The sequence below is a fragment of the Suncus etruscus genome, chromosome 14, assembly GCF_024139225.1.
Source record: "Suncus etruscus isolate mSunEtr1 chromosome 14, mSunEtr1.pri.cur, whole genome shotgun sequence".
Lineage (NCBI taxonomy): Eukaryota > Metazoa > Chordata > Mammalia > Eulipotyphla > Soricidae > Suncus > Suncus etruscus.
The window spans coordinates 94,316,476-94,344,413 of record NC_064861.1 but is presented as its reverse complement, the minus strand read 5'-3'; the positions used below and the strand labels follow the sequence as shown (position 1 = coordinate 94,344,413).

At 45.9% G+C, this 27,938-nt stretch overlaps 1 protein-coding gene across 1 annotated transcript; it reads left to right on the top strand.

Moving 5' to 3' along the window:
* Positions 1-623: 623 nt before the first annotated feature.
* LOC126028654 (sialic acid-binding Ig-like lectin 12) lies at positions 624-27,504 on the top strand. The gene is made up of 8 exons (XM_049787594.1): positions 624-663; positions 790-875; positions 909-985; positions 9,678-9,849; positions 9,954-10,212; positions 10,499-10,546; positions 11,268-11,531; positions 27,443-27,504. Exons 1-8 carry the CDS (start codon positions 624-626, stop codon positions 27,502-27,504), a joined length of 1,008 nt encoding a protein of 335 aa, XP_049643551.1.
* The last annotated feature ends 434 nt before the right edge of the window (positions 27,505-27,938 follow it).

Genomic DNA, 27,938 nt, shown 5'->3' with positions numbered 1-27,938 from the left:
AGCCTGCCAGGAGTAATTTCTGAGTACAGAGTCAGGAGTAACCCATGAGTGCCACTGAGTGTGACCCAAAGCCTATAAACACACACAAACACACACACACACACACACACACACACATATATATATTCACTTATATTAACACTAACCCTAACCCATATTATTATATATTATGTTATGTTGTGTTGTGTTATGTTATGCTGTATTATGTTATATTATGTTAAATCATATACATATAAATAAATTAATAAAGTGAATCTATACCTGCAAGTAGGCACGCTAGGGTGGTGGGTGGGAGATTGGGGACACTGGTGGAGTGAAGGTTCCACTGCTGGTGGCATTGGAGTGTGGACATTTAGTATGTGATACGAGTGTATATTGAACAACTTGGAAAATCAGATGTTATAATAAAATATTTAAAAGTACAAAAATTGAGGCTCACATGGCTCTAGCTAGGAGAACAGGGGCACCATGAGACCGTGTGTCCCAGCCCTGTCCTGACCTGCAGTGTTCAAGTTCCCCTCCTGGGATGGTCTTGGGGTTCTTGCCCCACTTCTTGTTGGGGCTAGTGGGCCCCAATAAACACTTAGGCTGAACCTACTGGCTCTATCCTGGCAGATGCAGACATGGGGTTCCACTGCCTGCTACTGCTGCTGCCTCTGCTGTGTTGGGGGAAGTGGGGGGAAAGGCAAAATGTTCCCTCCCATGGATCCACAAGAGGAACCTGTTCCCCCTTGATCCTGCAGGAAAGGGATACAGGAGGGCAGGGCTGAGCATCTCTGTCCCCTCCAGGGCAGGCACAAGAGGCTTCTGATTACTGGCTGGAGGTGCAAGAGCTGCTGGACGTGCAGGAAGGGCTGTGTGCCCATGTGCCCTGCTCCTTCTTCTACACCAAACTTTATTGGGACTAGAAGATCTATGCCTACTGGTTCCGGGAGAAGGCTGATATATTCAGGGACCCTCCTGTGGCTACAAACAACAGAGAGCAGTGAGCAGAGACACCCAGGGCCGATTACACCTCCTTGGGGACCCCCCAATCCCAGAACTGCTCCCTGAGCATCAGCGATGCCAGGAGGTAAGATACGGGCAGATACTTTTTCCGGATGGAGCAAGGAAGAGTGGCACACAGCTACAAAGGAAAACAGCAACAGCTGAGTATCCGGGTGAAAGGTAGGTTCAGGGGAGAGCAGGGGTCCCACTCAGGGTCTGGTGGGACCTTTCTCAGAGTGCCCTGTGCCCTGTGTCCTCAGCCCTCACCCAGAAACCAGCCATCCATGTGTCTGAGACTCTGGTGTCAGGCCCCGCTGGACGCCTCATCTGCAGCCTGCCAGGAGCCTGCGAGCAAACACTCATTAGGTTCTCCTGGGCCGGGGAGACACTCGACTCTCAAACAGCAGCGCTTCCCCAGAGCTCAACCTCACCCTGGAGCCCCAGGACCACGGCAGGAACCTCAGCTGTCGAGTGACACTTCTGAGGACCGGGGAGAGCATGGAGAGAACCATCCTCCTCAACGTGTCCTGTGAGTGGGGTCCCCAGAACTGGGATCCAGCTCTGGAATCTCAGACTGTGGGATCCCAGTGGTGGGTCAGGGAGTCTGGGTCGAGCAGTGGGGGCCTGGGGGTGGTGGGTCTCTGCATTGGAAGTTCTGGGCTGTGAGGGTACAATAGTGGAGTCAGGTGGTCCCTCCAAGTAGGGGTCCCAGCACAGTGGGGAGTTGGAGAGTAGTTCAGGTCCTTAAGGCTCCACCTCTTCCACTGGAGGGGCCACTGAATTGAAAGGATACACCCAAGCACGTCTTTTTTCCCCCAGATGCCCCTCAGCTGATGGCAATGGATATTTTCTATGGGAACCTCACAGGTAGGGAAGTTTGGGAGTTTGGGGGGTTTGTTTTGGAACCACATCCAGCAGTGTTCAGGATAACAGCTGGCTCTGTGTTCCGTGATCACTCCTGGTAGGCTTGGGGGAACCCATTGGATTTCAAGAATTGAACCCGGGTTGGCAAGCATCCTCCTTGCTGTGTTGTCTCTCTGGCCTCCCTCCCACCAGTTCTTAACAACTTGGTGGGAGGCTGAGATAAAATCAAGTTCTCAAAAACACCTAGGCTGGAGGTTCCCTTATTTCTGCTTTTGATTTCATTCTTGGGTCACCCTCAGCAGTTCTCAGGGGTTACTCACAGTTCTATTCTCAGGGATCCCTCCTACGAGGATCAGATGGTCTTGTAGTGCTGGGAGTCAGACTAGGGCTAGTCTGTAGTCTAGGCTAGTCAACTAGCCACCACCGAGCAACATGCCTTAACCCCCTGCCTAGACCATCTCTCCAGCCCTAAGAAAAATATTTTCAAGTTAAGGTGTCCGTAAGTTGGAGACATGGGGCCAGCTCAGGCACCAGCCTTGTCTCAGCCACTCCTGGTTGAGATCCTCAGCACTGCTGAGAGTCCCCAGAGCACTGCTAGGAGTTAGCCCTATTCCAAGGGACCAGGGTAGAACCCCAGAATTGTGAGGGATGGCCCAGTCCCCATAAAGTAACTCAAGAGATTCCTTGGGGTGGAGAGATGACTTTGCAAATCTGAGCACATCTTTATATGAGGAGCTGTTTTATTAAAATATCTTTATTTAAGCACCATGATTACAAGCATGTTTTATAGTTGGGTTTTAGTTTTTAAAAAAATAACAACCCCCTTCACCAGTGCGACGTTCCCACCACCAATGCCCTCCATCTCCCTCCTCTCCCACCCCTAGCCTGTATCCAAGACAGGCATTCTATTTCTCTCACTCACTACCATTGCCATGATTGTTGTTAGTGTAGACATTTCACTAACTGAACTCACCTCTCTTTGTGGTGAGCTTCATATCGTGGGCTGGACCTTCTGCCCTTATCTCTATTGTCTCTGTGTATTAATTTAATGTCTTTTATTTTTCTTATAACTCATAGATGAGTGAGACTATTCTGTGTCTATCTCTCTCCCTTGGACTTATTTCATGCAGCATAATAGTTTCCATGTCCATTCATGTATAGGAAAATTTCATGACTTCATTTTTTTCTGACAGCTGCATAGTATTCCTATATACTTATTCCTATATGTCCTGATAGCTGCATATAGTGTGTAAATGTACTACAGCTTCTTTAACCACCCATCTGTTGTCAGGCATCTGGGTTATTTCAAGATTCTGGCTATTGTAAATAGTGCTGCAATAAGTATAGGTGTGCAGAAGGCATTATCGTGTTGTGTTTTTGTGTTCCTAGGGTATATAGCTAGAAGTGATATAGCTGGATCATAGAGAAGCTCAATTTCCAGGTTTTTTTGTTTTTGCTTTTTTTTTTTTTTTTTTTTTTTAGGAATCTCCATATTGTTTTCCATAAAGGCTGAACAAGACGGCACTCCCAACAGCAGTGAATGAAAGATCCTTTATCCCCACATCCCTGCCAGCACTGGTGGTTCTTATTTTTTTGTGATGTGTGTCAGTCTATGTGGCATGAGATGGTACCACATTGTTGTTTCATTTTTATCTCCCTGATAATTAGTGATGTGGAGCATTTTTACATGTGCCTTTTCACCATTTGTATTTCTTCTTTGAGGAATTTTCTGCTCATTTCTTCCCATTTTTTCGACGGGTTAGATGTTTCTTCTTATTAAGTTCTGTCAGTACCTTATATATCTTCAATATTAGCTCCTTATCTAATGGGCATAGGGTGAATAGTTTCTCCCATTCTGTGGGTGGCCTCTATATCCTCTTCATTATTTCCTTTGAGGTGCTGAAGCTTCTCAGCTTACTATAGTCCCATCTGTTTATCTCCTCTTCCACTTATTTGGATAGTGCTGTTTCTTCCTTGAAGATGCCTTTGGTCTCAATGTCATAGAGTGTTTTACTTACATGTTCTTCTATATACCTTATGGTTCTGGGTCTGAAATCAGTTCTTTAATGCATATGGATTTGACCTTTGTGCATAGTGCTAGATGAAGGTCTGAGTTCACTTTTTTGCATGCGGTTGACCAGTTGTCCCAGCACTACTTGGAAGAAGATTTCCTTGCAACATTTTGCGATTCTTGCCCCTTTATCAAAGAGTAATTGATTGTATGTTTGGCGACCTGAGAAGCTGTTGGTTCCCCAAACTTGTGTTCCCTGAGCACCCCTTGATGAGGTGAGCACAGAGTAGGGTTTAGATGAGTATATTTCTGGGTGACCCCAAATCCCCTCCAAAGTTATAGGGCCCCATATGAATTTGTAGCCCAGAGTTAGGAGCCAGACCCTAGACTGTCTGATGGTCTTCTGCCCTGCACTCCTTATCCAGCTTATCCTACCCTTTGGGCCCACCCGTGTCTCAGCCATGCTTCCCCATTTCCTCTGATGCCCTCTGAACCCCTATTCTGTGCCTCAGGGTGGCCCATCCAGTACTCCAGGCCCTCAGGATTATCTGTGCGGGCCACTGATCCCCTTTGTCCTACTGACAACATTTCCAGCCTTCCCCAGCAGAGCCCAGAGCCAGCTCATATCTCAGAGCCCCACAACTCAGCAGCCCTTATTTATAAAATAAAAAAATTCAAAAGTTAGTGAGACAACCTCAGCCACCATTTTCTAACACCTTCGGTGGACGGGTCTGATGAACAAGCGTAGCTGTGGAGAAATAATACACCAAGCAGTTAGGATCAGATTTTTCAGAGTCAGCCTGCTTCTCTGCCATGTGCTCTCTCTGCCCTGTGCTGCCTGTGAGTCCACTCCAAGCAAGGATTGATTTTTCTTTATTCTCCAGAACCAAATCCACTAGGGTAGGGGGAAAGTCCTAAAATCCAGGTGGGCTTTTACATACCAAAAAAAGATATTTGGGGAAAAAAATAAGTTGAGGGAACACCTTTCAGGACTGTTAGTATCACCCATGAGCTGAGTGTAAACTCAGCCCCCACCCTGGCACTAGTGGGGTCTCCTACTCTATCACCTGAAATCCCATAGCTTACCCCTAGGTCACTTATCACCTTCTGTTGCACCCCCAAAGCCCTCGGCCCCTGTGTACCTCCTCTCTCCACACAGCCACCCTTGAAACCATGGGTAACCGCCCTCTGTCATTTGGCGTCCTGGAGGGTCATTCTGTGCGCCTGGTCTGCAGCGCCCCCAGCAGTCCCCCAGCCATGCTGAGCTGGTCCCAAATGGGAAAGCCCTGGACCCGTCCTGGCCAGGGAGCCCCGAGATCCTGGAGTTGAGCCCGGCCAGGGCTGCAGATGTTGGAATGTTCGTGTGCCATGCCTACAACCCATTGGGCTCCATGAGCGTGTCTGTCCAGCTGTTCATACAGGGTGGGTGCCAAGGTGCAGGGGTGCAGGGGAGGTTGGGGGTATATGGGAAGGGGGTTGGGTATAGGGAAAGGTATGGGTATAGGACTAGGGCAAATGTGGGTTGCAAGTATGGGGGGGCCTCTTGGGGGCAGGTGTGGGGACAAATGGGGACAATGCATATTGGGTTATATGCTCCTGTGGGCATCTGGGCCAGAGATACCTCCCTCTTCTCCATAGAGCTCCCTATTTGCTGCAACTGTGAGTCTCAGGGCTCATGGCCGCTGATGCTGACATTGATCTGGGGTGCCCTCATGGGGACCGGCTTCCTGCTCACCTATGGCCTCTCCTGGATCTATTACAGTAGGTGAGGAGATATCCTGCACCCCAAGGAGAGGAAGGACATGCAGGACTCTAAAACCACATATTTCGCAGGTGTGGGGGCACCTGAGCCAGGACTCAGTGACCCAGAAGCTACTGATGACTGAGGTATGGATGTACCAGAAGTCCAGGCACAACTCCAAAACTATGTGGAGTCCAGGCATAGATGTGTTCTGCTCACGCTGGATTTGAATCTGTCTTCAGTGTGGGCGCACCTCATGGATTCAAGTGGCCAGTGGCCCACAGTCAGCTTCTGCTACCCTTATGACTTTGCAGGATTTTCCATGAACACTTTGATTAGCTGCAACTAATAGGCAGCATTTTTTTTTATCCACTTAAAAGTCCTAGAGAAGCTATGCTGAATCCTGCCATCCATGGAGGCTTTCTTGGGGCTCCTTCCTTCAGCCTGGACCTATTGGGGGTCCTGAGATATAGCAATGCTAGGTTGGCCCTTGCTTTGTACACAGCAGACTGGTTCAATCCCCAGATCCCATTTGGCAGCTTGAGCATCCTCAAGAATGAACTTTGACTCGTGCAGCTATTTCTCTAACAGCACTCACCAATCTTTGTTGTTAACTTTCATATCATGCACTGGTCTTTCTAGCCCTCATCTCTATTGTGTCTGGGTATTGCACTGGTGAAGGGGGTGTTCTTTATGACTGAAATTCTACTATAAACGTATTTGTAACCATGGTGCTTTAATAAAGATATTATAGAAAATAAGAGTGAACTTTGAGTGAAGAGCCAGGTGCAAGCACTGAATATCACCAGTTGTGGCCCCCAAAAGAACAAGTAAAATATAAGAAAAAGAACTGGAGAGAGTGTCAGCTTGTACGACTCACCCATGGGAAAGGACTCCAAGACCCAGACCCCCAGGTGTCCCTCACCAGCCCCCTCCAGTCCCCCAACTCTCCATGTCTCCTCCATGTGTAGCTGCTCCTCTATAGAAACAAGGGTCAGTGAGATTCTGAACATTGGGGCTTCTGAGATCGGTTCAGTTCTCAGGTGGGCCAAAGATGTTACTGATGGCCTACTTTTGTCCAACCAGCAGAGGGATGATTTTTAAGGTCTCTATCTATTGACACAAACAAGATGCTTTCTGCTTTGTATTTGGGGGTGCAGGGTGACCTGGGCATGGGATGAGGAGTTGGAACTTTCAAGAATCAAACCCAGGGATCTTCTGTGTGTGAAGCATGCGGTTACCTGAGCCACATTCTCAACTGGTGCCTTGGTCGGATTTGGAGACATTTAGGCAGAAGGCGGGACTTGTGTGTGTATACTCAGGGCCAGGGTTGATTGACTGGGGAAACTTAGCAGAGATGCCGAATTCATCTGGTTCAGCATGGGGAGCCCACGGCCTCAAGTATCATCTGGACCAGCAGGGGGAGTCCTTGGCCTCCAGTTTCTTCTCTGCATAGTCCAATGAGGCTCCCTGGAGGCAGGGTCACAAAAATCCTGACAGTGCCTGGGCAATTGTGGGTGAAAAGAGTTTCAGGAGAACAGGGTGTCGTGATTCTCCCCTTGAGTTTGTCATTAGGAAGAGGAGCCGAGGTCCTGACTCTTCCTCTCACAGTGAATCCCCCAGATGCTCAAGATTTATTTTCTCCCCTTCTTGCTTTCCCCCAGTGACATTTAAGGGAAAGGCATTGCAGACCCAGGGCCAGAGCGATAGTACAAGTGGAGAGGAAGTTTGCCTTGTGGGTTCAATCTCCGGCATCCCATAGGGTTCCCTGAGATTTCCAGGGATAATTCCTGAGTATAGAGCCAGGAGTAACCCATGAGAGCCACTGGGCATCGCCCCAACACAAAATATACATATTTATGCCCAGTGAAAGAGGACCTAGCAGTTGAGCTCACATCTTGCCTGAATGAGGCTCTGGGATCCATCCTCAGACACACACACACACACACACACACACACAAACACATCCCCATATACCATATTCCACATATACACGCCTCACACTAACTCACACACTCATTCTAACTCACACTCTAATTCATACCATGAACACATATATCTACACATACCACAAACACTAACAAACATACTGAGACACACCACAAACAATGCAGACACAACACACTCATATACTCACATACAAACATTGATAGAGACAAGACAAACATATCACACTCAACTAATACTCTTGCACAAACACACATACACATACTAAAACATAAATAAACACTCATTCGTACACACACACAAATACTCCAAACCATGCCTGCCGTGTAAAGTAGAAGAATGAGCTATAGTCTCATGGGAGACAAGGCTGAGGTCAAAGGTTTGGCTCTTGCTCGGTGCATTTCCTGTCCAGGCTCCACCTTCTTCCAACTCTGACTCCATGATGGGGTCAGGAACATGCTTCCTAAAAAATCTGTCTGGGCATTTGGACATCCTAAACCTGTTTCTCTGCACTGTGTGGTGTTCACAGTTCTGGAGCCCTTTCGGAAGATCAGGCTTCCAAAAGCCTGCGATTTCCCAAGAGATGGTGAGAGGAATCAGGGAGCTTATTGAGGTATCAGGACAGTGACTTTCTTGACCAAGAGCAACTGTATAGCAGGGAAGGCACTTTTCTTACATCTGAAAAACCTGAGTTCGGGCCCCAGTATAAAACATGGTCCCCTAAGACCATAAGAAGTGAACCTTGAACATAGAGCCTGGAGTAAGCCTTGAACACCACAGGGTCTGGCCCAAAATTTTTTAAAGGCAGAGAGACATCCACCATTTTCCCAGTAGAAAGACAGCCCACCACCTCTGCCAAACTCTAAGAGAAAACGATGGCAGCAGACTCTTCCCACAGTGTCTGGTCTGTGGCAATCTCAGAAAGGAAGGAGTCAGATTTCACCGCATAAACCACAATAGCCCAGTACCACCCCTTAAATCTCCGACAGAGACATCAACCCCACAACTACACCTTATCAAACTGCCAATTCACCAAATTTGCCACAAATCTATTGACCCTGAATTGCGTGACCATGGACAAACACAAGATACCTCAAATTTTTATTTTAGTGTCATTTTAATAAAATCACAGGAAATGTAATGGGAAAGTTCTATAGAAATCTACCAAACTCCGTGACCCTAAAGAAAATGACAAAAGATTAACTATTACCAAAAACAGCCCACAAAATCCTCAGACACTGACTTTCTTAAAGCCGTGGGACAACCATTCCAACCATTCCAAATGGATCATTGTTGGACTAAGTTTTGGTAATTCCATTGGCATTTGTGTTATAATAAAAATATGAAGTGAATTTGGGCCTGTAGGGAGGCAGGTGGTTGGAAGACTGGAGACACTGGTGAAGGGAACGTCACCCTGGTGGTGGTATTTGTATGGGGCCATTTGCTACCTGAAATGACTGTATTATGAACAACTTGGGAAATTATAGTTATAACAAAAAAAGGTAAAAATACTATTGCTCACTTTGTCATAGCTGAGGGAGAAGAGGGGAACCATGAGGCAGCGTGTTCTATCCCTTTGCCAATTTATGGTGTTCAAATTTACCTTCCGGAATGAACTGAAGGTTCTTGCCCCCACTTCCTGTTGGGTCATCTGGTTCGCAGCAGCCTCACTCGAAGTGTTTGTTCCCTGACAGCCCAACCCGCTGCACAAGTTCTGTTCTGGATGCTGGAGACATGGGGCTCCCCTGTCTGCTGCTGCTGCCTCTGCTGTGTAGGGGTGAGTAGGGAGACAGAGAGTCTGGGGAGGAGGCAATGTGAACAGGGGGCTCCTAAAGGAGGAGCCTGGACCCAATTGAACCTGTAGGGGGTGTGAATAGGGGGCAGGATTGAGTACCTGTGTCCTCTCCAGGGCTGATGCAGGAGACTCTAGGTATCAGGAGACTCCAGGGTACCAGCTGGTCATGCAGGAGCTTCTGGAAGTGCAGCAGAGCCTGTGCGCCCACATACCCTGTTCCTTTTCCTATCCTAACCATCAGCCAGATGCTGAGTTCTCTGTCTACTGGTTCCGGGTGGGGACTGATATATTCAGGGACCCCCCCCCCCCGTGGCTACAAACAACAAACAAAGAGTAGTGAGTAAAGACACCCTGGGACGATTCCATCTCCTTGGGGACCCCCAAGCCCAGAACTGCTCCCTGAGCATCAGCGATGCCAGGAGGTCAGACACGGGCACATACTTCTTCCGGGTGGAGCAAGGACAAGTGAGACACAGCAACAGATACACACAGCTGAACGTGCATGTGACTGGTAGAGCCTGGGACAGAGTGGGGGAGCCCTGCTCCAGGGTATGGATGGGGTCTACTCTCAGGGTGCCCTATGCTCTGTCTCCTCATCCCTGACCCAGAAACCAGCCATCCATGTGCCTGAGCCTATGGTATCAGGCCGTGCTGGGTGCCTCATCTGCAGCCAGCCAGGAGCCTGCAACAAAACGAACCTCAGTGTTTCTTGGGCTGGTGAGATGATCAACCTCAACACAGAGGCCTCTTCAGAGCTGAGCAGCCTCACCCTGGGGCCCCAGGACCATGGCAGAAACCTCAGCTGTCTGGTGACACACCTGAGGACAGGGAAGACCACAGAGAGAACCATTCGACTCAATGTGTCCTGTGAGTGGGGGTCCAGGGCCCCAATAGTAGTAATTCTTATCTGTGTGGTCCCAGTAGTAGAATCAAGGGGTCCTTAGAAGTGGAATCCTGGCAGTGAGTAGAATTCCAGTAGTGGGGGGGGGGTCCTTGCAATGAGAGTTCTAAGATGGGGTTCTAAGTGGTGGGTCAGGGACCACTAGAAGTTGGGCTCAGTGAGAAATGGGAGTCTAAAAAGCTCTACCTCTTCTATTTGGGGGCTCTAGGGTGAAGGGAAATGCCTTCATGCCAGCATGTCTTCCCTCCCCAGATGCCCCACAGCTGATGACAGTGGATATTTTCCATGGGAACCTCACAGGTAAGGAAATGGGTGGCTCTCCCTGCCAGAGCTTGGAACCCCACTTCGTGAATCTTTTCCTGAGCTCATCAGGTCCCCTTAATGGGTATCCTCTCACTTTATTTTTGCATTAATCATTGGGGACCAGGTTTTAGACCAAACACTGCAGTGATCAGGGATTACTCCTGGTTTTCTGTGCACAGGAACCACTCCTGGCAGTGCTCAGAATTGCTTCAAGTAGAATTTAGATGAGTGTATATAGGTGTGGCTCCAGACAGCCCCAAAGTTTGGGGGCCTAATATGGGGTTGTAGCCCAGAATTAGGAGCCAGACAGTGGACTGTGTGACAGTCTTGTGCTTCCACACCTCTCATCCCCCTTGGGCCCAGCTCAGTCTCAGCCATGATACCCTTCAGCCCTTCTGATGTCCTCTGAGCTCCTGTCCTATGCCCCAAGGCACCATGTCCTGTACCCCAGACCCTGAAGATTATCTTCATGGGGCGCTGATCCCCTTTATCTTACTGACAAAGTTCCCAGCTTCCCCCAGGGAGAATCTCCCCACATCTTGGAACCCCATGGCTCAGCCACCCTCAGATTCCCTTCCCCAGCACCAGTGGGGGTGGTCTCCTGTTCTGTCAGGTGAAGGTGTGTCTCCTTTCTTACACCTCAGTGCCCCCGTGACCCCACTGCCCTCCAACCCCAGAACCCTTGCAGGGCCCCAGTATGCCTCCTCTCTCCCTGCAGTCCACCTGGAGACCATGCGTGATGGTTCGCTGTCCCTGGGCATTCTGGAGGGCCAGTCCATACATCTGGTCTGCAGTGCCCACAGCAACCCACCTGTCATGCTGATCTGGTCCCGGGATGGGAAAGCCTTGGACCCCTCCAGGCCGGGGAGCCCAGAGATCCTGGAGTTGAGCCCGATCAGGGCTGCAGATGCTGGAATGTTCATGTGCCATGCCCAGAATCCACTGGGCTCCCTGAGTGTGTCTGTTCAGATGTTAATGAAGGGTGAGTCCTGGGGTGTGGGCTTTTGGGGATATAGGCAGGTGGTGTGGGCAGGCATAGAGGGCAGTGTGGAGGAAAGGTATGGGGACAGTGCAGCTTGGAGGTGCTGCCTGTGAATGGGAGGGCTGGAGACACCTTCTCTCCCTTCTCCACAGAGACCTCCACTTCCTGCAGCTGTGAGTCTTGGGGCTCGTGGCCACTGGTGTTGATGCTGATACGAGGTACCCTCATGGGAACTGGCTTCCTTCTCACCTACGACCTCACTTGGTTGTATTACAACAGATGAGGGATGGCCCTGCAAAAGACATGGAAGGCAGACAGTACCTTGAGAACTTGTGTCCTGCAGGTGTGGGGGTGTCCCTGGCCAGGCTAAGCACCTCAAAGGCTCCTGACAGAACTGAGATGTGGATGCACCTTCAACATATATGCAGTGTGGAAGCTCCTGGGTCTGGACATATCTTCAGTGTGGACGCACCTCGCAGGCTCAAACTTAGCTTCCCCAGTCCTTAGGATCTTGCAGGATTTTCCACAAGCACATAGATTAGATGCAACTCCAAAGGTGGCTTTTTTAATGCTCTTTGGACTCCTGGAGAAGCCAGGGCACATCCTGCCATCTCTGAGGGCCTTTTGGGGGTTCCTTCCTTCAGCATGATCTGGTTAGGGGTTCTGAGTCATGATACAATGGGGAAGGTGCTTGCTGTGCACATAGCATACCTGAGGTTGATCCCTGGCATCTCATAGGGGTCCTGAGCCCCACCAGGAATAATTCTTTTTTTTTGTTTTTGGTTTTTGATTCACACCTGGCAGCGCTCAGGGGTTACTCCTGGCTCTACGCTCAGAAATTGCTCCTGGCAGGCTCGGGGGACCCTATGGGATGCCAGGATTTGAACCACCGTCCTTCTGCATGCAAGAAAAATTCCCTACCTTCATGCTATCTCTCCAGCCCCCACCAGGAATGATTCTTGAGTGCAGAGCCAGGAGTAACCAGGAGTAACTCACACCAGGGCACTGCTGGGTTTGGCCCCAGAAAACACCCCAAAAAGAAAAATACAAAACACATCACATTGGATCTCTGCAGACAAGGTTCATATCTCTGTAGGCATGTCCAAAGCAAAATTTGATGTGAATCTTCAACTCGCTGCTGTTAAATGTTTTCAACAAAGCATTTTTATGTCTTTACATTTTATGACTAACTCCAAATGAAACAAAAGGCAAATCTCAGGATTGTTGTGACTTGTAGATGCTGATATGGGCACAAGCCATGACTTTGACCCACACACAAGATGATCCAGGGGACAGAGAGCCTGTTTAGTTGGACTCTCAGATTTAAAAATAAACACTGAGCAATGGTGGATGGACAACAACCTTCTCAAGCTAATGATAATAACAATCAATGCCAAATCACAGCCAGGAGGGCACCTGCCTTGCATGTCCTTGGCCCCAGCCCGGTTCCCGGCATCCCATGGTCAAGAGCCTCATCAGGAATGGCCAGTAACTCAAGAATCAGGAATAATCCTTGAGTACTGATGAATGTGTGTGCCCCACCCCAAAGACAACAAAAATTACTCAAGGGCAGGAGTAATAACACAACAGGGAGGATGTCTTGCACTGCACATGGCTAGTCCAGGTTTAATTACTGCATCCCATAGGGTCCCTCAAGCTACCAGGAGAAATTTTTGAGCATGGAGCAGGAAAAATCCCTGAGCTTGATGGATGAACCCCCCCAAAATAAAATAAAAATAAATCAATACCCTAAACTGTGCTTGAGCAAATGACTAAATTAGTTATTATTGTGTAATGTGTTTTTCACCAAATAAAAGCATTAAAAATATTGTTGAGGGGTCAAAAAGATAAAGCATTTTTTCTGTTTTTATTTTTTGGGTCACACTTGGCAGCGCTCAGGGGTTGCTCCTGGCTCTATGCTCAGAGATTGCTCCTGGCAGGCTTAGAGGACCATATGGGATGCCAGGATTCAAACCACTGTCCTTCTGCATGTAAGTCAAACGCCTTACCTCCTTGCTATCTCTCCAGCCCTGAAGATAAAGCAATGTGCCTTGCATACAACCAACCCAGGGTCAATCCCCTACACCCCAATGGTCCCTGAATTCCACCAGGGGTGAATTCAAGGGTTAATCAGGAGCTTGGAGCCAGGAGTCAGATCTGAGCACACCAAAATCAAAGAAACAAGTTGATGATAATGGGGCTGAAACTGAACCCAGGGCCTCACACATGTCAGGCAAGTATGTCTTCTGTGCCATATGCTTTACATAGATGTTTGCATAGGGGCCACACCCAGAAGTGCTTGGGGGCCACCAAATAAGGGGCGGAGAACTTGCAAACATGGCATTGAACCCAGTGCCCTGCAAGTGACAGGCACTACTCTGCCTCATCAGCTCTCTCCAAATGCCCAATTCAAACATGTGGGAATAACTATATACCCCACAGTACCCAGAACTTACTCCTGGTGAGACTCAGGTACCTTGATGGGTTGCAGTAGATTTAAGCCAGGTTGGTCCCATTGTGCTCTGACTCAACTCTGCAAGCTTCTACTTTTCTTGCTTCATATGAGTGGAGTAGTTTCCTTGTGGGGAGCACTCACAGTACTGTTGGAGGGCTACTCCCATATCAGTGCTTTGAGATTCCTTTAGATGGTGCTCAGGGCATCATATGGAATGGAGAATCAAGTCTGGGCCCAGCATGTGCAAAGCCCGAGCATGTAAGCAATTTGCACCTATCTTGTTCATAGCCCGAGTTTTTTTCCAGAGAAGTTCTGCTCAGCCTCCCACGAACTCTGCTGAGCAAATGCTTCTGTCAGTTGTGGAGAGAGCAAAGGGAAGGACCCTTTCAGGCAGAACTCAGCTGGGCCTGAATATACCAGTACTGGATTTGCAGCAAGTGCCTATCAATTCATCTGCACACCTCACACCACTTTCCCTACATCCTTCTTGCTCACAGCTCACAGTCTCTGCAGTCTAACTGGCAATAGCTCCATTCTGCCTCCGGGGGACGACATTGCTTGAAGTTTCTTGTTTGCTTTTATTCACCCTTTCTGTAAGAGCGTTTGGGGACAAACCTGGCAGTGCTCGGGGATCACTTTTGACAGTGCTTGAGGAACTCTAAGTGCTGGAGATAGAACTAGGGTTTGCTCATGCAAGACAAGTGCTCACCCCCTGTTCTGTCTTCTCTTTGTCACGGGTTTGGGGCCACACCCAGCAGTGATTTGGGTTACTCCTGATTCCGTGCTCAAGGATCACTCCTGGCCCACTGGGGGATCATAGGGAGGCTGGGGATGCAACCCCAAGTCCGCTGATTGCAAGGCAAGTGCCTGGCCCACTGCACTCCTCCAGGCCTTCATTGTACTTGATTATCCAATGTTTCTTACTCTTCTTCCTCTAAATGTCAACACATTCAAAAAGTCAGATGCTTTCATTAGCAAAAACACTCAAAGTGATATTGTGTCAAGTAACTCACCCCAATAAAAATATTGTTATTAGGAATTGAGAGCTGGCCAGGGCTAAAATACTTACCTTTTCTATGGTTATCTTGCTGAGGGATGCCAGTGGATGCGTTAGAGGAAAGGAAGTTATGAGAGAACAGGGTGGGCCCAGGTCAACTTAGAAATGCAGGAGAGGAACTTTCCCCATAATCTTGCAGGAACAGAATAGAAAGTGGGGTTGTTTTACCCTAGGGGCGTGGACACGTGTAATCCATTTAAAGGATCCAAATGACATATTTGTTGAATATGTCCCTCCTTGGAGACATATTGGATGGCCCTGGCATCCAATTTGGTCACCAAAGCACTTCTAATACAGAGCCCTGAGCACAGAACCAGGAGCATGCCCTGAACACTGTCAAGTGTGACCCAACACACACACAAATAATATGTATTTAAAATATTTTATTTGTGGAGCTGGAGAAATAGCACAGCAGGTAAGGAGTTTGCACTGAAGCAACTGACCCAATTTCAATCCCCAGCATTTTATAGGACTCCCCGAACATCTCCAAAGGTGATCCCTGAACACAGCCAGGTGAACCCCAAAATGAAATATTTTCATTCCTTTGGAAGTAAATACGTATCTATGAAATTACTCTATCTTACTCTTGGTGTTTGTTTTTAATTCGTTGTAATTACACACCATGATAATCAATATTGCCCTGAAAAGGGTTCATACATGCTGCGACTCCCGACTTCTACCAGAGTGTACCATACCACATACTCAGAATTGCTCAGGGCTGACTCCTGACTTTGCACTCAGGGTTTACTCCTGGCAGGAATTGGGGAATTTATGGGGTGCTAGGGATCAGTGCCATCTTGGCTACCAGCAAGTCAAATGCTTTTTTTTTTTTTTTTTTTTTTCAGACACACCAGTGATGCTCAGGGGTTACTCCTGGCTGTAAGCTCAGAAATATGGGATGCTGTGGGGGATCGAACCGAGGTCTGTCCTAGGCTAATGGGCACAAGGCAAACAGAGATCTCATAGCTTGCGCCACTACTCCAACCCCAAGGCAAGTGCTTTCACTCTTGTTTTATCTCTTCAGTTTTCTAAACTTGTTGAGTATAAAAAGCAGTTGCCGCTATTCCTCAAATATGTCCTTTGGATTCCTTTACTGGATTACATGTATCCACACCCCTAGGGTGAAACAACCCAACCAACCCCACTTTCTGATCTGTTCCTGCAGGGTTATGGGGAAATTTCCTCTCCTGCATTTCTTTTTTTTTTTTTTTTTTTTTTTGGTTTTTGGGCCACACCCAGTAACGCTCAGGGGTTACTCCTGGCTATGTGCTCAGAAGTTGCTCCTGGCTTGGGGGACCATATGGGACACCGGGGGATCGAACCGCGGTCCGTCCAAGGCTAGAGCAGGCAAGGCAGGCACCTTACCTTTAGCGCCACCACCCGGCCCCCTCTCCTGCATTTCTAACTTGACCTGGGCCCACCTCTTTCTCTCACAACTTCCTTTCCTCTAACACACCCACTGGCATCCCTCAACAAGATTACCTTCAGGTACCACAACAATGGTTTAGAGGAAGTTGGAAACCTGTAGGCCTACTGTGGAATGGTCCTGGCATAGATAACTGAGATCAGATCTCAAAAAGAAATTGCTTCCTTGACAAGAAGTTGTTGTATATCTCATTCTTAGCTTATTGATAGTTGCAAACATATAGTTGGCCTAAATAGGAATCTCCCTTATGTTGTGCTAAGGATGTATATATTTGAGCATTTATATCTTTACCTGGAACACTTAGCATCAAGAGAAACATATTGTAGGTGAAATAACTACCAGTTATTTTGTTATTTTAGTAACAGTTAGTTAGTGATAGAATGTCCTGTGCCTTACTGCTCTGCTAATCACCCTGTCCTCTCAGATGAAAAAAAAAAAAAAAAACCTTGATGTGGGACATATCTGATGCATAAGGGACGTCTAGAGACTTGCTAATCTTTTACATCAGGAATAATTCCCAACGATTGATCTGGAAATAACAATGGGTTGTTAAGAAAGCTTTTCTCAGATAAATATTTGCCCCTTTTTAATTAAGCTTATATTTTCAGTCAGACTTTGCCCCTTTTTATAAAAAAACCTGTCTCTCTAAGTTAGACTTAAGAAGAGACTTAGGAAGTATGGTTATTTGTTGAAATCTTAAAATTAAAAGGCCTGCTAACTGTCTATTGTAAAGAAGTTTATTGGTTAAGCAGAAGGTAGACATTTATGTCAGCTCTTGTTAACAAGAAAGTATAAGGTTTTTGTTGTTGTTGTTGTTTTTGGTTTTTGGGCCACACTCGTTTGATGCTCAGGGGTTACTCCTGGCTATGCACTCAGAAATCGCTCCTGGCTTGGAGGGACCATACAGGATGCTGGGGGATCAAACCGTGGTCCGTCCTATGCTAGTGCTTGCAAGCAGACACCTTACCTCGCCGGCCCCAAGAAAGTATATGTTTAACTGCAGAAAAACAGATGTGTTTTTCACATACAACAAAAAGATATGATTTGCAAAAATCTTGCTTAAATAGCCCACTGTAATTTTCAATAAATTAGATTTAGATTCACCCCCACTTCTGAGTGTGACTCTGTTTTTATAACAGACTTCTTTGTACCCCCTTTCCAGAAGAAGGACCCCACAAAAACCTTTGGTGTCCATACCAAGCAGGCTGTGACACAGTAAGGAAGCAGAGATGTGGGGGATGAAGGGTTATGGGACTGAGGCATCGTGAAGAGTCAACATTCTGGGAGATTCCTCAAAATTGGGGTGCCAAAGGCGTGGGGGGAGGCCCTGCAGAACAATGCAGAACCATCAGAGGGTTCACAAAAGACAGGGAATAAGATTTTTTTTTTTTTGGTTTTTGGGTCACAACCGGCGTTGCTCAGGGGTTACTCCTGGCTGTCTGCTCAGAAGTAGCTCCTGGCAGGCACAGGGGACCATATGGGACACCGGGATTCGAACCAACCACCTTGGATCCTGGATCGGCTGCTTGCAAGGCCAACGCCGCTGTGCTATCTCTCCGGGCCCGGGAATAAGATTTTAAGCCTGAGTGATAAGGCATGGGGAGACACTTGTTTCAAGCCAACCTAGGTTCCATACTTGACAACCCAATGTGTCCCAGAGCCCCTCCTGGAGGGGCACAGCTGGGCAATAAGCCAATTAATTCATTAATTAATTAAGAAAAAGGACTTGGGGCTGAAACAATAATACAGCAGGAAGGAACTTGCCTTGTAGGTAGCCCATGCAGGTTCAAGTCCAACTATCCCAATGGGTCCCCTGAGCAGCAGGTGTAGCCCCCAGCAAAAGGGCCTTATGCAAAGCAAGTGCCTTTCACTGTACTATCTGTTCTCTAAACCACAGACACCTTTGTTTGTTTTGAGGGCCACACCCAGAGAGCTCAGGGCTTATTCCTGGAAGTATGCATGAAACTTAGGGTGCTGGATATTGAAGTCCAATGGGGGACAAGTATTTCAGCCTTTGTTCTGTCTCTCAAATCTGTGAAAGGAGAAAATGCATGCAAGCAGATCACACTAACTTTCATAGAAGGGCCACAGAAATATCACAGTGTGGAGGGTGTTGAACTTGCAAGCTCTGACCTGGGTTAGGTCCCCCACATCCCCTATGATGTCTAGTGTCCCATCAGAACTGATTGCTTAGTGCAGAGATAGGAATAATCTCTGAGAAATGATGGGTGTGGCCCTCTCCCTCACATACCTACACCTACACTTTATATATATAAATCTATGCATCATATATATTAACATTTAAAGATATACCAACCGCAAAACACAGTGTTTCATATTCTTTGGTTTCTTCTTCACTGAGAATAAGCTTATGTTTGATTATTCGAATTTGGGTATTGCAGTGCTTGAATAATGGGGGAAAATGTAAGAACAAATATCAGTGATAATAAAATTACATACACAATATAAGGGAGAATTAAACATTTCCTCTGGTGAGCTTGATTGAAATCTCTTTTTGGCTTTGAGGATCTAAAAACACTTCTTCTTAAAATGGTTATTGCTGTTCATTTCTGTGCTAAACTTCTGAATTAACCTTTACCACAGATAAATATGCATCAATGGAGAAAACAGTATTCAAAGGGTCCCACCCACCTGTAATCTCAGGCATTCACTGCCTGAAACGAAGCCCCCTCATTTAGTGGGGACAGCTGTACCTCTTTAACCACATGTGCTTTCTCTCTGAGGCACATGGAGTCTCAAGAAACTCTCTTGCTGGGAGTGGAGTAGGACTACAGGGGGGAGGGTATTTGCTTCTTTTGGATTGACCCAGGATCAATCCCCAGCCCCCACTATGGTTTCCTGAGCACTGCCAGGAGTGATTAATCCTGACTGCAGAGTCATAAATAAGACAATAACAAAGAAAGAAACCTTAAGATACAACTTGTCACTAGAACTATCTAAAAGCCCAGGTTAAGAGGTTACAGGCCACTCTTTCCAAAAAAAATGTCTTTTTTCCATTCCACACTGTCTTGAGCTTGCAAAAGAAAGGGACAGACATGGCAGAAGTGAGCCCCAAGATTTAGTATTCTCAGCTACCAGTGGCAAAGAGGTTTATCTGCTGAGGTATAGGTTTGGGGAGTAGTGCTAAATGGGGTGGTTTGTATTGGCCACTCCATTAATGGTCCTCCAGAACCACTATGATTCTGGCACTTCCAGAATGCCATGATGCCAACACACTTACTACACCACCACCCTAGGAACCAACCAAATAGGACACCCTAGGTCCCCCATCACCTTCATAAACCATGACATTCATGACACGATGAAAATCATAACCCATGACAGTCCATCACGATCCACGACCCTCCCTTATCGACTCATGACACTCTTTCATGACCTTTCTTCATGTCCCATTGACAACTCAGCAAAACCCTTGTGCTCTGAATATTTCTGGGGTCTCCCTCACTATCTCTCAGCTCCCTAGGGTCCTCACTACACTGTCTCTTAACTCTCTTGGAGACGCCCCTACAATGTTGACACTCCTGTCACTCTTTTGTCAGTATCTATATCTTTTACAGCATATTCTGTCTTTTTTATTGGGGGGGGGAGCAGAGGGGCCAGGAATCTTGGGTGAGCTTCTGCCCCAGCCCTATTGCTGGTTTCTGCTGGGAGTCAAAAGTGCGCAGAAGCCATCTTAGGCCATGCTGTTCAGACGCCTGAGATTGGATTGCACCAGCATTCCTGCCAGCGGTCTTGCCTGCTTCAGAGGTGGGTCAGCCGTACACAAACTGATTCCTGCCGGTTTCTGCTGGGTGTCAGAGGCTCTCGGCAGTCATCTTGGGCCTGCTGTTCCCAGCAGCCTGAGATTGTATTTCTTCAGCATCCTTACTAGTGGACTTGCTAGTGAATACCACCACAACACGTAGAAAAACCCCACAATACAAGTGTAACAATGGGGAAACAACACAGGTCAACATCAGGCAATGAAAATGAAGATGGCAATTCTGAAGACCCCCAAACGGCCAATAGCCTAGTTAGTCTCTCAGATATGGAGTTTAGAGAAGAAATATGGAGGATGTTCACAGAACTCAAAGAAAGTATAGAAGAGAACACTAATAAGAATCAAGAGAATATGGGAGTGAGTAAGAAATGGCTGGATGTGGGGGTTTCCAGGCAGAGTGCTGATTGCTCTACCTGCAGAGTCTCCACCCAGCTGTGCTTCTTCTGAGGAAACTGAGCACCTGAAGGGAGACCTGTCCTACCCTTCTCTGTCTTTCCTGAACTCTGGAAGCTCTCCTCAGAGCCCTGGGAAGCGAACCCCAAAGAAACTACATTCGGAAGCTACCCAGCGAGCCAGTGAGTGAGTAAGAAATGGCTGGATGTGGGGGTTTCCAGGCAGAGTGCTGATTGCTCTACCTGCAGAGTCTCCACCCGGCTGTGCTTCTTCTGAGGAAACTGAGCACCTGAAGGGAGCCCTGTCCTACCCTTCTCTGTCTTTCCTGAACTCTGGGAGCTCTCCTCAGAGCCCTAGAAAGTGAACCCCAAAGAAACTACATTCGGAAGCTACCCAGTGAGCCAGAAACTGAGCACCTGAAGGGAGCCCTGTCCTACTCTTCTCTGTTTTTCCTGAACTCTGGAAGCTCTCCTCAGAGCCCTGGGAAGCGATGCCCAAAGAAACTACATTCAGAAGCTACCCAGCGAGCCAGTGACTCTCCTCAGAGTCCTGGAAAGTGAACCCCAAAAATACAGCATTCTGAAGCTGCCCAGCGAGCGAGTAAAAACTATGCCTGACCAGTGGGGCCCGACTGTGAAAAACTGTGAGTTCTGCCTGTGTGTGTCTCTCTGCTATCCTGTTGCGTGAACCTCCTGAGAGTGGGCTGAAAAGAGGCTCCAGAAGGCACTTAGCTCCACTTCGCTACACAGCTGTGCACTCTTTCTAAAAAAAGAACACCATCACAAGAAGAAAAAAACCACACTAAGAACTGTGCTGGATCACAGAAGCAAGAATTTCTCTCCAGACTGTCTTCTCTGCTGCGTGCTCGGGCCTAAGATTTGATTCTGTGTGAGGCTTCATCCACGGAGGACTCCCCTACCTTGGAGGCAAGTCAGCCCATCCAGAAAGGGCGGAGCCAGAGAAGTGTGTTGCCTGCATCATATAACCAATGAATACCACCACAACACGTAGAAAAACCCACAATACAAGTGTGACAATGGGGAAACAACGCAGGCCAGCATCAGACATAGAGAATGAAGATGACAATTCTGATGACCAGTTAACGACCAACCAACTAATCAATCTCTCAGATAAGGACTTTAGAGTAGCAATATGGAATATGCTCAAAGAACTCAAAGAAACCATGAATAGAGTAGAACAGAACACTAATAAGAATCAAGAAAATATGAAGACAGAAATCACAAAACTCCAAACTGAAATAACATGTCAACTAACAGGCCTGAAAAAAATCAGTAAACGAAGTGAATGACAAAATGGATAAGCTCTGGGACAGGGTATCAGAAGCTGAGAATAGACTTGGTGCTGTGGAAGATGAGATACATAACAATTCCATACAACAGGATAGACTGGGAAAAAAACTTAAAACAAATGAACAGACAATGGAAAAATTAGTCAAAGAATGGGAACAGATGAAAATAGAGATCTATGATAAGATCAACAGAAACAACTTAAGAATCATTGGAGTCCCAGAGACCCAGGAAGAAAATTTCCAGGAAGAATCAATGGTCAAGAACATCATTAAAGAGAAACTCCCAAAGCTAAAGAATATATGTGATCAAATCCTGCATGCTCGAAGAGTACCAACCAAATAAGACCCAAGAAAAACCACCCCAAGACACATCCTAGTCACAATGATAAATCCCACAGATAGAGACAGAATTCTGAAAACAGCAAGATCAAAAGGGGAAATTACATTCAAGCAAGCATCCTTGAGATTTACAGCAGACCTGTCACCAGAAACACTCAATGCCAGAAAGCAGTGGTGGGATATTGTGACAAGACTGAATAAAATGAATGCTTCACCTAGAATACTGTACCCAGCAAAACTCACTTTCCGGTTTGACGGAAGAATACATGGTTTCACAGACAAAAAAACAGCTCAGAAACTTTACAGACTCAAAACCAGTCTTAAGAGAAAAACTGAAAGACCTAATTTAAAACAAGACTAACCAAAAGACACACCAAATTTCGATATAAAGATGGCATTAAATCCCAGGACAATTCTTTCTCTCAATGTCAATGGACTAAATGCACCAGTTAAGAGACACAGAGTGGCTAAATGGATCAAAAAACTCAATCCAACCTTCTGCTGCCTAGAAGAAATGCACCTGAATAGTCAGAACAAACATAGACTCAAAATAAAAGGCTGGAGAAAAGTTATCCAAACAAACAACACCCATAAAAAAGCTGGAGTGGCCATACTAATATCAGATAATGCAAACTTTATACTCAGGAAGGTTGTAAGGGACAAAGATGGACATTTTATATTAATCAAGGGGTATGTAGAGCAGGAAGAAATAACTCTCCTAAACATATATGCACCAAATGAGGGGCCAGCAAAATATTTAAAACAACTGTTGACAAATCTGAAAAACAATATCAATAACAACACAATAATTGTGGGGGACCTCAACACTGCTTTGTCAACACTGGATAGGTCAACCAGACTGAAACCCAACAAGAATATACTAGACCTGAGGAGAGAAATGGAAGAAAGAGGCCTAGTGGATATATATAGGACACTCCATCCCCAGAAACCTGGATACACATTCTTCTCCAATGTACATGGGACATTCTCCAAGATAGACTACATGCTGGCACATAAAACATACCTCCATAATATCAAGAGGATAGAAATTTTGCAGACTACCTTCGCTGACCACAAGGCTCTGAAATTATTTGTGAATTCCAAAGGGACTCAGAAGAAAAATTTTAACACCTGGAAGTTAAACAGCCTCATACTCAATAACCAGTGGGTCTGAGATGAAATCAAGGAGAAAATCAAAAGGTTCCTGGAAACAAATGACAATAAAGACACAAACTATCAGAACTTATGGGACACAGCAAAAGCAGTACTGAGAGGAAAATTTATAGCTTTGCAAGCACACATCAGGAAGGAAGAAGGAGCTTACCTGAGTAGCTTAATGACACAGCTAATAGAACTAGAAAGTACTCAACAAAAGGATCCAAAAATAGGAAGACAGAAGGAAATAACAAAGCTGAGAGCAGAAATCAACGAAGTGGAAACCCAAAAAACAATCCGAAAGATCAACAAAAGCAGAAGTTGGTTCTTTGAAAAAATAAACAAGATTGATAGACCACTGGCAAACCTAACAAAGAAAGAGAGAGAGAAACTTGATAACTCGTATTAGGCATGAAAAAGGAGAGATCACTACTGATATGACAGAGATTCAAAGGGTAATAAGAAACTACTTTGAAAAACTCTATGCCACTAAAAATGAGAACCTGGAAGAAATGGATAAATTCTTGAACTCTTATAATCTTCCACGGTTGAAGGAAGAGGATGTAGCATATCTAAACACCCCCATCACCATTGATGAAATAAAAATGATAATCAAAAGTCTGCCCAAAAACAAAAGCCCAGGCCCAGATAGATTCACTAATGAATTCTTTCAAACTTTCCAAGAGGAACTACTGCCAATCTTGGCAAGACTCTTTCATGAAATTGAACAAACGAAAACACTCCCAAACAGCTTTTATGAAGCCAACATCACCCTAATACCTAAACCAGACAGAGATGCTACGAAAAAAGAAAATTACAGACCAATATCACTGATGAATGCAGATGCAAAGATCCTCAACAAAATCCTGGCAAATAGGATTCAATACCTCATTAAGAAGATCATCCACTACGATCAAGTAGGTTTCATCCCAGGAATGCAAGGATGGTTTAACATCTGTAAGTCTATCAACATAATACACAACATCAACAACAAGAAAAATAAAAACCACATGATTATATCAATAGATGCAGAGAAAGCATTTGACAAGGTCAAACACCCATTCTTGATCAAAACTCTCAGCAAGATGGGAATGGAAGGAACCTTTCTCATTATAGTTAAGGCCATCTACCACAAGCCAGTGGCAAATATTATCCTCAATGGAGAAAAACTAAAAGCCTTCCCTCTAAATTCTGGCACAAGACAAGGCTGTCCTCTCTCACCACTCCTATTCAACATAGCACTGGAAGTACTTGCTATAGCGATTAGGCAAGAAAAAGATATCAAGGGAATCCAGATAGGAAAGGAAGAAGTCAAGCTCTCACTGTTTGCAGATGACATGATGCTCTACTTAGAAAACCCTAAAGACTCTACCAAAAAGCTTCTAGAAACAATAGACTCATATAGCAAGGTGGCAGGCTACAAAATTAACACACAAAAATCAATAGCCTTTCTATACACCAATAGTAATAAGGAAGAAATGGACATTAAGAAAACAACCCCATTCACAATAGTGCCACACAAACTCAAATATCTTGGAATCAACTTGACTAAAAATGTGAAGGACCTATACAAAGAAAACTATAAAACTCTGCTCCAAGAAATAAGAGAGGACACGCGGAAATGGAAACACATACCCTGCTCATGGATTGGCAGGATTAACATCATCAAAATGGCAATACTCCCCAAGGCGTTATACAGATTCAACGCTATCCCTCTAAAGATACCTATGACATTCTTCAAAGAAGTGGATCAGGCATTTTTGAAATTTGTTTGGAACAATAAACACCCTCGAATAGCTAAAGCAATCATTGGGAAAAAGAATATGGGAGGAATTACTTTCCCCAACTTTAAACTTTACTACAAAGCAATAGTTATCAAAACAGCATGGTATTGGAATAAGGACAGACCCTCAGATCAGTGGAATAGGCTTGAATACTCAGAAAATGTTCCCCAGACATACAACCACCTAATTTTTGATAAAGGAGCAGGAAATCCTAAATGGAGCAAGGAAAGCCTCTTCAACAAGTGGTGTTGGCACAACTGGCTAGCCACTTGCAAAAAATTGAACTTAGACCCCCAGCTAACATCATATACGAAGGTAAAATCCAAATGGATTAAAGACCTCGATATCAGACCCCAAACCATAAGATATATAGAACAACACATAGGCAAAACTCTCCAGGACATTGAGACTACAGGCATCTTCAAGGAGGAAACTGCACTCTCCAAGCAAGTGAAAACAGAGATTAACAGATGGGAATATATTAAGTTGAGAAGCTTCTGCACCTCAAAGGAAATAGTGCCCAGGATACAAGAGTCCCCCACTGAGTGGGAGAATCTATTCACCCAATACCCATCAGACAAGGGGCTAATCTCCAAAATATACAAGGCACTGACAGAACTTTACAAGAAAAAAAACATCTAATCCCATCAAAAAATGGGGAGAAGAAATGAACAGACACTTTGACAAAGAAGAAATACAAATGGCCAAAAGACACATGAAGAAATGCTCCACATCACTAATCATCAGGGAGATGCAAATCAAAACAACAATGAGATACCACCTCACACCACAGAGAATGGCACACATCACAAAGAATGAGAACAAACAGTGCTGGTGGGGATGTGGAGAGAAAGGAACTCTTATCCACTGCTGGTGGGAATGCCGTCTAGTTCAACCTTTATGGAAAGCAATATGGAGATTCCTCCAAAAACTGGAAATCGAGCTCCCATACGACCCAGCTATACCACTCCTAGGAATATACCCTAAGAACACAAAAATACAATACAAAAATCCCTTCCTTACACCTATATTCATTGCAGCACTATTTACCATAGCAAGACTCTGGAAACAACCAAGATGCCCTTCAACAGACGAATGGCTAAAGAAACTGTGGTACATATACACAATGGAATATTATGCAGCTGTCAGGAGAGATGAAGTCATGAAATTTTCCTATACATGGATGTACACAGAATCTATTATGCTGAGTGGAATAAGTCAGAGAGAGAGAGAGAGAGAAATGCAGAATGGTCTCACTCATCTATGGGTTTTAAGAAAAATGAAAGACATTCTTGCAATAATAAATTTCAGACACAAAAGAGAAAAGAGCTAGAAGTTCCAGCTCACCTCAGGAAGCTCACCACAAAGAGTGATGAGTTTAGTTAGAGAAATAACTACATTTTGAACTGTCCTAATATTGAGAATGTATGAGGGAAATGTAGAGCCTGTTTAGAGTACAGGCGGGGGTTGGGTGGGGAGGAGGGAGACTTGGGACTTGGGTGATGGGAATGTTGCACTGGTGATGGGTGGTGTTCCTTTTATGACTGAAACCCAAACACAATCATGTATGTAATCAAGGTGTTTAAATAAAAAATACATAAAAAAGAGAATATGAAGATAGAAATCAGAAAAATCCAAACTGAAATATCAGTTCAAATAACAGGTCTGAAAAACTCAGTAGACAGATTGAATAACAAAATGGATAACTGGAAAAGAGCTGTAAAGCAAATAATCAGACAATGGAAAAATTACTCAAAGAATGTGAACAGATAAAAATAGAAGTCTATGATAAGCTCAACAGAAACAATTTAAGAATCATTGGAGTCCCAGAGACCCAGGAAGAAAATCTCCAGGAAGAATCAATGGTCAAGAACATCATTAAAGAGAAACTACCAGAGCTAAAGAATACATGCGGCCAAATTCTGCATGCCCAAAGAATATCAACTAAAAGAGACTCCAGAAAAAGTGCCTCATGTCACAGCCAACAACCAGAGTTGGCCTGGGCTTGCCCGCCTGCAGCTGGAGACAAATGGAACCTGGGGGTGGACTATGATCCAACACTCCACATCTGTGCCTATGGTGTCCAAATTCCCCTTCCCTGATGGTTTCTGCTTCTTGCCCCACTTCCTCTTGGGGCTTCTGATCCCCAGCCCACACTCGGGCTGTTTGATCCCTGACAGCTGGACCAGCCACACGGGCTCTGCCATGGTAGGTGCAGACATGAGGCCCCCTGCCAGCCTGCTGCTGCTGCCTCTGCTGTATGGGGGTGAATAAGCGCGGCCAGGGCAACCAGGGAGACAATGTGCTCCCTCCTGGGGACCCATAGGATGAGCCTGGTCCTAGTTGACCTGCCGGATGGGGGGTGCCAGAAGCAGAGCTTAGCATCTCTCTCCTATCCAGGGCTAGCACAGAAGGCTCCAACATACCAGCTGATAATTCAGGAGCTGCTGGAGGTGCAGGAGGGGCTTTGAGCACAAGTGCCTTGCTCCTTCAACCACTCTGAACTTCAGCGAGTCTATAACATCTATGTATACTACTTCAGGGTGGGGGCTGATGTAAACAGGAACAGTCCCGTGGCCTCAAACAATAAAGGGAAACAAGTGAGCAGAGACACCCAGGACCGATTCAGCCTCTTCGACAATCCCCGATCCCAGAACTGCTCCCTGAGCATCAGTGATGCCAGGAGGTCGGACGAGGGCACATAATTC

Bases quoted from the DNA above. Each gene is read 5' to 3' on its own strand.
- LOC126028654 (XM_049787594.1), top strand. From the start codon at position 624: ATGGGGTTCCACTGCCTGCTACTGCTGCTGCCTCTGCTGT. The intron at 10,213-10,498 runs GTGAGTGGGGGT...TTCCCTCCCCAG, and splicing joins CATTCGACTCAATGTGTCCT to ATGCCCCACAGCTGATGACA. The intron at 11,532-27,442 runs GTGAGTCCTGGG...CTGCCATGGTAG, and splicing joins TGTTCAGATGTTAATGAAGG to GTGCAGACATGAGGCCCCCT.